A 12,988-nucleotide genomic window follows, 5' to 3' on the forward strand; every position below is an offset into this window, starting at 1 on the left:
TCGGAGGCCAACTTGAACGGCATCACAGACACGAACAAAGAACCTTTCCGGACCAATCATGTCAACCACTCCGGACTTTGATAAGATAAGGAAGACGTCCCGGTTCGGATTGGAAATGGCGATCTGCCACACCAAGAAATGTCTCAGATGCTTGGTGGCGATATGGCCAAAGGAACTTCCAGTGAGACTGACAAGAAAATGAACAAATAGTTCTCGGTAGAGATCAACAAACCTGAATGTCCCGTGATTTGTACTCTTGGTACAAGTCCTTTTAAAGCTTGAACAGCACTGGAATCAATATACGTGACAGCCGCAGTAAGAAATGAAGATGTGATTCTAAGATGGGGGTAGCCCAAGAACCACATTGCGGTGAAGCCAAAGGCTGCATCCCAGCATGAGTAAACAACAAATGACGTCATAAATCTGTTTCCATGAACTTTCAGCCGAGAATGATGCACAATTCCTTAAAAAGTCGGCATTTTTTGAGGTGAGGTTTGACAGGCCGAATTCTTCTGTACCCACCTACAGTTAAACCAGGCTATGAGGCCCGTTGCAGCATTACTTTGTGGGCCTGAGGACACGTGGAATTAATATTCCCCGGCCTGGAAGAAAATTTGCTCGGAAATAGACAGACGGCTCCATGCTAATACCAACTCGAACCAACGCAACGAGCCCGGGTGTTCTAAAAGCTGCACATTCGTTCTTTATCACACAGATTAGACAATCGATTCTGATAATATGATCATAATCTTTTTACATGGATCTATACTTTATTTGCTTGTTTCTATCTCGCCGGAGCGACTGTGTAGCAGGAGAGATGCCGTAGCATCCACCGGAAATGTAAACGAAGCGGCATTACCGCGATCATATTACTTCGGATGCTTCCTGAACAGGAGCGGGGGTCCGAGCCGATCCTGTCGCAAACCGATGTGCACGGAGTCGGCCAAATGGTCACGGTTCGTGCTATGGCCAATGATTCTTTGAACACGGCTATTCGTTTCGGTCCGTAAAATACTGCTCAGGCCAAGAAACAAGTCCCTCAGATATTCTGAAATTTCACCTTTCTAAACTTCGCTTGTATGTCCTAATCGGTCCCCGTGCCCCTCTCGACCCTTGAGGTAGTAGCCAAAAGAAATTTAAAAGTATATGTCTCTCCGGGTATAGAGCACGGGCGATCCAACCACATGAACAATTCTAATTATCGTCGTATAACCTAAAAATAGTTTCCAACATTTCAATTTACAACGAGGGGAGAGTTATCTTGGGTTAATATCGTGAAAAACTCTAAACTGGTCTGATAATTTTATCCCAAACTAATTTTTTAACTACCAAAATGTCTAAATTGGTACACTCATGATAAATTTACCAAAACTAATTGTTTGACCATCAAAAATCCAAAATTGATATATTTATGACAAATTTACCTTACGTTAGTTTCCGTGAAATTTGATTAATACTATGAAAAATCACAAATTGGTACATATGTGACAAACGGAGGGTAAAACTTCAAACTAGTACACTCATCAACTGCCACGAGTCATCCAACTAGGCAATTTGACAGTAAAATTTAATAGAAACTAACGGAGGGTAAATTTGTCATAAGTGTACCGATCTAGGGTTTTTGGTAGTTAAAAATTAGTTTAGAGTAAATTTATCATAATTATACCAGTTTGATATTTTTCGTGGTATTAACCTCTTTATTTTTAGCGTGTCTCTCCACTACTTTTTTTTTTTTTTAACGCTTGGTTTTAATCCCAGGCCAATATTGTTCAGCAAGTCTGTTTTCTTCCTAAATATAATTTCACACACATTAAATCTTTGTCCCTTCTTGTGGGAATAACATCGCTTTCCACAAATGCAATCTCGTGCGCCTCGATAGAATTAAAGAAACCAAATGCCATTCCCTGTGCAATTGCAGCTTATAAGTAGTGCCATTGGTTCTTAGGAAAAAATAACAAAATATTTCTCACGTCATAGGCACAAGATTAACAAGCTAATTTTTAAGCCACGAAAAATTAATTTAGGATAAATATGGCACAGGTATATATTTTACGACGTGAAAATTAATTCACGCTAGATGCCGCACGATTATACAGGTTTGAGATTTTTTTTTATAGTATTTAATCTCGAACTTTTTAATCAGATGGATCATTTTAAGCCGTTGTTATAATTTTTTTAATGTGAAAAACCACCCGTTTGGGCATTTTGTTGCTGAAGCCAGAGCCGCCGACACTTTCTTTTTCTTGAGGCCCATTACGAAGAAGATAAATACATATTCCGTTTTACAATTTTCACTTTCTAGATCTTGTGACTCGAGCAGCATTTCAATTAATCCAAAATGTACGAACGAAATGAATTTTAGATTCGGATAAAAGAATTTTTCTTTTCAAATTAACAAAAATAAAAGGTGATCATCTTTTCCGAATATAGTAGCTGGGGACCTTTTCGTGGGTGGCCGAAGCATTGCAACACTTAGATAATTTCAATTTTTAGCAAAAAAAAAACTCTGATAATTTTAATATGGTTTGTGCACACTCCGACAGAACAGTCCAAAGTACAGCTGCGCACGGCTCTCGCGCACTTTGTACGCGCGTGGTCCACCGTTGTCCTTCCTTTTCCGAGCCGCAAAAGAATGGTCGGGAAAAAAATCTAAAAACACGAATACAGCGCAATAAATTTCGGAAGAAGCAAAGGGCGCGGTTGAAAGCAAAGTTGCAAAGCCACACAATAGGCGACCCAGAGAAGCAAAATCAAGCAATGAACTCGAGTTGTCTTGGGATAAAGTGTGAATTAGAAGTGCACCCGGAACGTAATGGATCCGTCGATCTTTTTAACTTCGACGAAGCGAGTCATAGCTAAAGGTATAAAACATAATTCACGAATTAAACGTGATCTTTCACCTGTAAATAACTCCACGTTTTGAGCCGCCCACTCGAATTTCGGCACGGAAATTATAAGCCCATTTCACGAATTTTGGGTACACGTGTCCGGAAGATGGAGTTTCGGGCAATGCATTAACAAGCGCTAGAGTTAATTGGACGAAACTTTTTTCTTTTAAACTAATAAGAGAAGTGGAAGTGGGTGGATTATATGGATTGATAAATCAGCAAGGATCACTTGCCGTTGGCGTGATCACCACCTTGAGATTCCATTCTTTCCTTCTAAAACAAAGAAAAATCGCCGGCAACTAAGGACAAAAACTCAAAATATAAAAGGAAAAATGACATACTTTAATCTAACGTGCAACGTGATTTTTTAACTTTTAATTTATTCAATGCGGTCTTTAAAATTTTAAACTGTTCAATATAATCTCTGCACTTTAGGTACGTGTTCAATTTAATCCCTGTACTATATGAAAATGTTCGATGCCGTCCCTGAACTTGAATTAATAGAAGGACAACATTGAACATTTTCGCATGGTTTAGGAACTAAATTGAACGCGTGCAAGAAATTTAGGGATCACATGAAATAGTTTAAAAATTCATAGACCAACTTAAATTAATGAAAGAACAACATTGAATATCTTTACGTAATTTAAGAACTAAATTGAATACGTGTAAAAAATTCAGGGACTGCATTTAATAATTTAAAAATTCACGGACCAACTTAAATTAAGAGGAGAAACGTAGGTGGACGGGCAGGTCCAGCCCCCGCCCCACCCCCAACCGTTTCCAATTCAGACGCGCGCTCGATCGTCTCCGTCTCCTCCGTCTCCTCCGCCTGCGTCAGCATCGACCCGTACAGACAGGGACATTCCGAACGCTATCTGCTCTTTTTCAACACCTCCTCCCTCCCTGCCCCCCCTTTCAAACGCTCACATGTGATCTTCAGCTCCAACTCCAACTCCACCTCCAACTAACTCTCCACCGACGACGATCCATCCGCCGATCGGAGCCATGCCCCCGCCCGATTCGCCTCGCCGGCCGGTCCTCGGCCGCCTCGTCGTCGTCCTCCTCGCTCTCCTCCTCCCGCGGCCGAGCCTCGCGGGGGCGTCGGCGGGAGGCGGCGGCGGCGGGGAGCTCGCGTACCTCTGGCCGCTCCCGGCGGAGTACACCACCGGCGGCGACTCCCTCTCCGTCGATCCCGCCCTCGCGCTCGTCGTCGGCGGCAGCGGCGGGGGCTCCAGGATCGTGAAGGACGCGTTCGACCGGTACAAGAGCATCATCTTCCAGCACACCGGCGTCTTCTCCATCTTCAACGCCTTCCGGAAGCGCGCGTCCGGGTACGACATCGGGAGGCTGAGGATCGTGGTTAGCTCCGGGAATGAGGAGGTTCGTCCGGTTTGCGATGTGGTGGTTATATATATAAAAAAAAATTTTACTTACTTGATCGAGTCGGCGGAAATTGGGGCGCGCGCGCGATGTGAAGTTTGAGTTGTTGGTGAGCGTGCGCGTTTCTTTTTGCAGCTTCAACTCGGGGTGGATGAGAGCTATACCTTACTCGTGACGAAGAGTGATGGGAAGTCGATCATCGGAGAAGCGACGATTCAGGTAAGTGACCAAATTTGAGTATCAATTGTGGAGCATGACGAATTGAAAATAAACAAAGGTTTCAGCCAAGCCATCTTCACGTGTCCAATTCCATCCCGTGACAATCATATTGGACGGGGAGCTTAGATCAGGCGACTGTCTAGCTTGTACAGTCTAGCATAACTTTAACGGTCATGACAGGGGCATGAGCACACAGACATGTTTTTGCACGAGAGCATGACACATTCATGTGGTAATATAGGCGTTTCCGTTTTCTGCAGGCAAATACTGTTTATGGTGCATTACGGGGGTTGGAGGTATGTGCAAATGTTTTTAATCTCTCTCTTCATGTATTGACATATTTTAAATGTGGTATTGCATTGCTATGATAGTTAAATTTGGTTTGCTAATGGTGGTAAGGTGCTGGAGGAATGTTTCCTTTTCTTTTCCCCCTTTACCTTTTCGAGCTAGATATGTGCATCGTGATAACAGTTGTTATACTGAGAAAATTATATCCGCATGTGATCTTAGAAATTGTCAAACAGTTACAAGCATTGACTTTGTGATGGGCAGCATCCTACCTCATTTATAAAACATGGGAATCTTGTGTTTGGCAGAAGCTTATGGATTAGAAAAAACAGAAGGTACTCATCAAGCCAACTGTAAGCTTGTATTGGGTACTACATTCTATGCTGCAAACTCGCAATTCTCATCCACCATCACCCATTTCTGTGTCAGACGCATTTTAAGAATATATCTTCTTTGTATTTATCGTTCAGTAGTATTTCGGTCATATTTTGAAGGTGTAATCTCTGTATAAGGTTGATCCTCAAGCTGCAGTTTCTTGGATATGTGAGGCTTCTTTCTCAAACATTCTTTTACGTTGTTTCAGACATTCAGCCAATTATGCATTTTTGATTATAGTACAAAGTTGGTACTTGTGCACAAGGCTCCATGGTATATCCGAGATGAACCAAGGTTTGCATATCGTGGACTACTACTTGGTAAGAGCAACGATCCTATTAATTGAACATGTTGAACAGTGAACATCCTTTAACATTATGTGATGTTTGTTTTATTGGTGGCATGGCATCTTCTATAACAGATACATCGAGGCACTACTATCCCATCGACGTAATTAAGCATGTACTGGATTCCATGTCATTTGCTAAACTTGTAAGATATGACAACTCGCAATTCCTTCTTGCTCTTATTCTCAGTGCACTTTTCCTGAAACACTATACTGATCACTATTCTATGTTTTGCTCGTTTAATTCCAATGACTGTGTTCCTCCCATGGGAATTACATTCTGTAGAATGTCCTTCATTGGCACATAATAGACGAACAGTCATTTCCTCTAGAAGTGCCTACCTATCCTAAGTTGTGGCAAGGGGCTTATACAAAATGGGAGCGATATACAGTTGAGGATGCATATGAAATAGTGAAGTAAGATATCCATTGCTTGTCCCATGATGAGCAAATTCTTCTCCTTTTTGCGATTGAATTGTATACTTTTTTATATGCTCTACTTGAGAATGCTTTGGATGTCTCAGTTGGGTTTATGTTGGTCAATATGAGATATTAGCATGAATATGTGAAATCATCTCTTGGATGTAAGAAGTTGATTTTCTTCGATGACTGTTCCTTTTCCTTTCAGTATGGTAATTTTCTCTTGGAGACCCATTTTTTGTTCCCAAGATGAAGCATACCAGATATTGACTGAGAGAATGGTATAGAGAGTCTTATGGATGGAGAATTCGTTGTATATGTTAAAACTATAGCAAAGCTTTTACCAGTCAGAATCTATGTAAAGTAATTTAATTGCTAGAGGTAATCTGACAAGAAGTGCATATGCAATTATAGACTGCCTAACGGATCAACAAATAATATATGTTCTCCCGTCCATACTGCCACTTAATTGATATTATGGTTTATGTCATCACATATTTTGAGTTCATGGATCTGGCACCCGGCAATGTACTAACGTCGTCCTTTTGTTTTCATGCTGGCTTTCACCATATGAAGCTTTGCCAAAAGCAGAGGTATGTTCTCACGTTTGTTTCTTTGTTGATGTTTTGATGAATGCGTTCTCACGTATTTCATTGCAATTATAGTTTATAAATTTGATATAAGTCTATTGAACTTATTTGCTTGTGTCAACTGCTGCAATGAACTTGCATAAATCTGGTAGGCCTTGGAGCTACTTTAGTACATATATGAGTGTTTTTTATAATTATGACAGAGTTACTTTTATTATCACTGCTAGTACAATTGTAGTATTTGCTGATCTTCTTTCTTAACTGATTTTAGGAATCCATGTGATGGCTGAAGTAGATGTCCCTGGTCATGCAGAATCATGGTAAGCCGCTTCCTTGTGGGAGATTTTGCAGCCTGTGATGAGACTACGTGGACATTTTTAGGTTGTACATCCTAAACAAGCTACCATAAATTTCTGATCTTCTTTAATGCAGGGGAAAAGGGTATCCTGAATTGTGGCCTTCTTCATCGTGTAGAGAGCCACTTGATGTTTCCCAAAGTTCTACTTTTGACTTAATCTCTGGCCTGTTATCAGGTTGGGCATCCAGTATCTTTATCTACAGAGCTAAATCTTCCATTTTGCCTCCTTGTTGCTGCTGTTGATGTACGGATTATCTATACATCTACTGTAATATAGATGTTCAAGTTTCATGAGTTCCTGAAGGAAGAAAGCCATGTCGACTTGAGTAATAATATGCAAGAAACTTTTGTAGCATAGAGCTTTGCTCTTAAAAAGTCTCTGCATGGACAAGGCCCTACTTGAGTAGGAAAGGAATTGTTGTCACTAGTAAATGCCTGAGATGTTAGGGTATCTACTGAAACTTCATTTTTCTCATTCATTTGGGGTAGGAAGGGGGCTTGTTTGACAAGTCTTTGACACCTGATTGACTTAAGTAGCCATTGGCTTGTTCTTAATATTTAAAGGGCTACGTGCATTGGAAGTCCTAAAATTTGTAGCGAAAGTGCAATTGAGTCCTAAAACTTTCACAAAGTGCACTCAAGTCCTAAAACTTGTCAAACTGGTCAAATCAAGTCCTTCCGTTGATTGCACTATTTGAAAGTTTTAGGACTCGATTGCACTTTCGTGACTAGTTTTAGGACTCAATTGCACTTTCGTAACAAGTTTTAGGGCTCAATTGCACTTTTTGAAAGTTTTAGGACTCTATTGTACTTTCGTGACAAGTTTTAGGACTTCCAGTGTACTTATCCCATATTCAAAATATTAAATTATGAAAGTTCATGCTTTACTCTGAGAGCTAGAATGCATAAGCTTTGGTAAATTCCTGATATCCTATGCGCCTCTTAGATCTAACGCAAATCTGATCATTGCAGATATGAGAAAAATTTTCCCCTTTGAGCTATTTCACTTGGGTGGTGATGAGGTTAACACAGGTTAGTGCAATTGACCTTGGCATCTCTCTTTTCTTTGCAGTCATTTGTTCTTTAGCAACTAAATGATCAGTAGACCTCTTCTACGTTACAACTGTAGAAGTACTTTGCAAAAGTTGACATAGGAATGTAACGGGGGCTCTTGTTTCTGTAACTATCTCTACTCTGTGCATATGGGTTTTCCTTCAGTTTCTTTAGAGTGCTAACTTTTTCTGGGTAAACTGTGGGAAATATCCTCATTTCCATCCTATGTCATTGGTGTTAGCGCATGGGAAACAAAATGAAGAAGCGGAAGGCTTTAATAAGGAAAATATCTGCTACTTAGTATATGCTTAGTCCCATACTTAAAAGAACTGAAAAATCTGAATTTCAGACACCAATATCCAATTTTTCACCATTAAATCTTCTCCTATTTTTTGGAACAATAAATTTCAAAAAATTCATGAATCGTAAGCTTAGAGACTTCTCATCTCTACATGTTAGAACTATGTAGATCCTACACTGAGCGGCTGCACCTACAAGAATATTGAGTGCAGATATCAGAGAACTGAACTTTCTACTTCTGTAAGGACGAAGCATTTGTAAAATAATACCAACTGGTCATCCGCTGTATACTGTTAAAGGATCATGTAGACATTATTTGAGTTGCATATATCTGATGCCCATAATATTACCAAATATAAAGAATTTAATTTAATGGGTGACTACATCTACTTGTGAAATAGCAGCATTCTGGAATTTGAGACAGTAGGTTTTCCTGTTTCTCTGGATTTAAGTTTTATGATCTCAAACCATTTAAGTTATTATCGTTATCTGTATTTCTTTGCAGATTGTTGGACATCCACTCCACATGTGAAGCAGTGGTATATGAACAACCGCTTTACTTGAGATTTATCCTACTTTCAAGAAGTTTGGCCAGGGAAATTGCAATTATTTTCTATGTTATCATAAACAAAGCCGTCTCTTCAACCAACTTATTAATGTTACTGTGGTCTTAGATTTTTGCCAAAGCTATTACAGCAGATTTATTTATTTTATCAAGTTATGATTACAGGAAAGCCTTTCTGTTTATGTAGTACTTAGTTTTCATTGATGTAGGCTGGGTTAGTGCCTTGACTAAAATATCTTCCAGCTTACCTAGAAAACCATGCCAAATTTACAAATGTGCTTTAGAAATTAGATTTTAGAAGATTTGAATGGAGTTATGAAGTATTTCCATTATTAGGATCCTCAAGAAGAGAGAAGGATAGTGGGGCATTAACAACGTGACATTTTTAATTAGATCTCTTCGGATAACTGCTGAAGTCTGGAAGCAATTTTCACTGTTCTATCTTTTCTGGTATTGAATCAAACCATCTATTTTCAGAGATGCAATTTTTCTGTAAATGATTTTCCTTGAAATTGTGTGAATTTAGCACTAGCTTGTTTCTCTGTGGTATGCCTCCCACCTGGCGCCCCCCCTCTCTCCCCTCCTCTTAATGCAGTCTACCAATTCTTGCTTCTAGCAACTCATGTCAGATGCTGAACATGAGGGTAATTTTAAATGCAGGCTGCAAAATCATAATATGACTGGCAAAGATGCGTACAAGTATTTTGTAGTCAGAGCACAAGAAATTGCCATTTCAAAAAATTGGACCCCTGTCAACTGGTATGTATATGTACTACCACCTGCTGGAGGCAGTTGGTTCTCACATTGTTTATGATTTATAATAATTGAGCATGTTATTCTCCTTCTCTTTGCCAATTTTCCTAATTTACATTGACTCTCTGCACCAATATGACAGAACCTACTGTTGAAGAGGCACATCTCAACACCGGTTTCTGCATCATTTTGAGACACAGATTTCAATGGAATTGTCCTCTTGATGAGATGACATGTTGATGTTGTTGAATGTTAAGGAATATCACTTCTGAGATGACATGTTTAGCATGTTCACTTTGTTGTGCTGTAGAAATAAAATGACAACTTTTCGATCAAGAACTTCTGGTAATGTCAGCACATGGACACTTGTACTGTAGTGTTCTTTATAGTGCTGCATGGAAGAATGCTTTTCAGACCTCTGTAGCATGTCTATAGAAAAATGAAAATAATACTCAAACTAGAAGTTATGTCATTAATATCATTGTCTTTGCTTATAGAATAGGACTTTCTTAACACGCCCTTAAATTTGGGCCAACCATTTTGAAAGATTTTGCCAGATTCACTGCTAAAATGATGTGGGAACTAGATTACAGTTATAAATGGGTTATGGCCTGGAGATCTGGTTGACTAACTTCTACCTGCTCGAATTTTCTAGATAGTAAGTGGTTAATATCAGGCTTCTGGCCCTAGGTTTCCAAGGTAGAGAAGGTTTTTGGAAAACAACATCGTGAAAGAGCATGACTGAAGGACTCCTAGGTAGTTAGAAAATGAAACCGTGGGCTAATAGAAATTATGTTTGTTGCAATCGGTATTCAAGACAGTAATTTTTTATTTTGCATTGTATATTTTTTTATAACATTAGAGAGTATGACATCGATTTACAATTGCTTCAGGGAGGAAACATTCAATGCATTTCCCCAGAGCCTTAGTCCAAAGACGATAGTACATAACTGGTAAGTTTAGATCAGTATTTAATTCATGCTGATTGCAAGCTAATTAATTTATCACACTTTAGGCTGGGATCTGGTGTATGTCCAAAGGCTGTCGCAAAGGGCTTTAAATGCATTTTCAGCAATCAAGGTTTTTGGTATCTAGATCATTTAGATGTGCCATGGGATCAAGTCTACACTGCAGAGCCCCTCGAAGGAATAAGTGATGCTTCCAAACAAAAACTTGTGATTGGCGGTGAAGTTTGCATGTGGGGAGAGATAGCCGACACTTCTAATGTCCAGCAAACAATATGGCCTAGAGCTGCTGCTGCTGCAGGTAAGCCAGTCTCTGGGCATCGTCCTATACTGAAGCATTGAGTCTTATTCTTCTCGGCTCTCATCGTTCTTTGTCCATTTAGAGTTTCATTTTTTTTTTAAATTCTCTGGAAAATCCCTTCGGCAAAGTTATATCTGCATCCCTTTGCTTATAAAACCTATTATTTTCGTCTAATAACCGGTAAAGCAGTTTTTCTACTAAATAAAACTTTTCGTTCACAAAAAAGGGCCAATATGGGGGTTGTTGGTTTATCACCATTTATCCTTAAAGCCGTTTTAGGCCTCCTCCATTTATTACATGGAAAATAAATGATTTGAAAAATATTTTCCTAAAAATGATCGCTTATATAGTCCATGGAAAATGGTTTTATTATCGGCAACAATTTATATCTAAACATTTTCGTGAACGATGAAAATATTTTTTGTTCATTCATTTTTGTAAGCGATACAATGGATCATTTTTAAGAAAATGTTCTCCGAATCGTTCATTTTCCGCGAAACAAATGGAGTCTAAATGAAATTTTTGTTTCATTCTGCGGGCTTCTTCCCAATTCTATGGGAAGTGGATTCATTGCCTCACAGACCACATGGAGTAAATTTATGTTCTCCTTTATGTGCAATCTCTCTCTCTCTTTGGAGAAGGTGTATAGTCCTTTGTTTTTGGTGAACAGATATATATTGGAAATCAGTTTTTTAAGTGATTGATACGGAGATGGAACATAAAAACACCTTTTGGCATGTGAAATGGCTCTTCTAGGGCATGGAAGTCCTCATTGCCTTTGATCTCCGCAAACCTCAATTAGCCAGTTCATACCATTTTACTCCTTTTCCATAGATGGATCATGTATGTGCAAATTCTCCTAAAAGATCATAGTAGCCCCGGATCGGTAGTTTTTCTTGTCTTAGCTTTCTATTCTTGGCGTGGTTAGGAGAGCTTGAGTGCTTAATACTAGTTATAGACAGACTGCTTCTTGCTAATACAAAAGTGTACCAATGCAATGAGCCCAGGCGTACTAAAAGCCGCGCATTCCTTCTTTATGACACAGATTAGAAAATCGATATTGATGGTATATTCATAATCTTTTTGCATTGATCCGTATTTATTTGCTTGTTTCTATTTTGCAGAGCGATTGTGGAGTAGGAGAGATGCCACATCCACCGGAGATGTAAATAAAACGGCTTTACCACGACTACATTATTTCAGATGCATCCTGAATGGGCGGGGGGTTCAAGCCGCTCCTGTCACAAACCAATACGCACGGAGTCAGCCGAAGGGTCCCGGTTCATGCTATGACCAATGATTCTTCGAACGCCGCTATTTGCTTCAATATGTAAAATGCTGCTATGTAACTTTCGCTGGGAAATAAGTTCATGAGATATTTAGAATTATATCCTTTCCAGACTTTGCTCGCGAATCTAAATGTGTGTCTCTCTGGGTATAGAACATAGATGATCTGACCATATGAGCTTTGTAAATGCATGCGGGGCGATTCCAGGCTCTCACTTCTCGTGCCCATAAACGGATTCGAATTCTTAGCCCAATTTGTTCAAAACAGCTGATTTTGGTTAGATCATCCAACGCTTACTAAATGTGGTGAAAAGTTATTTACATAAAAATAATCTGTCATATCTAAAGTCATTTCAATACATATAAAAGTTGCTTTGAGTTACTGATTGTGTATGAAATTATGAGCAAGATGAATAAGCTACTCATCACAAAAAAATTGTTGCGGTTCTGGATTGAAAATTATTAAGTACATGGGAATATTAGTAGCAGAATTTGTCACATACTATTCTTACGTTGAAAATTGCTATCAACTGAGAATTTACTAATTATAAATAGGTAAAAAATATTTCCCCTAATTCAAAGTTATTATTACTCGCGAAAATAACTAGTTATTGATAATCACGTTCTTTATTTTTTATGTAAAAGATAAATTAACTGTGGATAGGTAAAAAAATCGAGTGGCTTCTCTGTGGCCCCATGGTCACTTTGCAACGCCATCATTCACTCCACCCTTAGGCCTGTCTCTCTCCCTCCGCGATGTTGCCAACCTCAGATGACCATAGATTTGGGGTCGCCGGAGGTCGGGCAGCTATTCGCCGTGGTCGCAACCTCTATGGTTGCAAAGATTGCGACCACCATAAGCTCCCTATGTGCTTTATGGGGAGATATATATTCATG

At 39.3% G+C, this 12,988-nt stretch overlaps 1 protein-coding gene across 1 annotated transcript; it reads left to right on the forward strand.

Moving 5' to 3' along the window:
- Window positions 1-3,776: 3,776 nt before the first annotated feature.
- Window positions 3,777-12,203, forward strand: LOC115673001 (beta-hexosaminidase 1-like). The gene is made up of 15 exons (XM_030595015.2): window positions 3,777-4,271; window positions 4,407-4,490; window positions 4,751-4,786; window positions 5,362-5,473; window positions 5,575-5,645; window positions 5,786-5,916; window positions 6,496-6,512; window positions 6,781-6,829; window positions 6,942-7,042; window positions 7,840-7,899; window positions 8,726-8,759; window positions 9,446-9,544; window positions 10,432-10,491; window positions 10,554-10,804; window positions 11,929-12,203. Exons 1-15 carry the CDS (start codon window positions 3,897-3,899, stop codon window positions 12,102-12,104), a joined length of 1,656 nt encoding a protein of 551 aa, XP_030450875.1. The 5' UTR covers window positions 3,777-3,896; the 3' UTR covers window positions 12,105-12,203.
- Window positions 12,204-12,988: the final 785 nt, after the last annotated feature.

This window comes from Syzygium oleosum, unplaced genomic scaffold (genome assembly GCF_021117445.2).
Source record: "Syzygium oleosum isolate NSW1041296 unplaced genomic scaffold, Sole_v2.1 Sole_v2.02, whole genome shotgun sequence".
NCBI lineage: Eukaryota > Viridiplantae > Streptophyta > Magnoliopsida > Myrtales > Myrtaceae > Syzygium > Syzygium oleosum.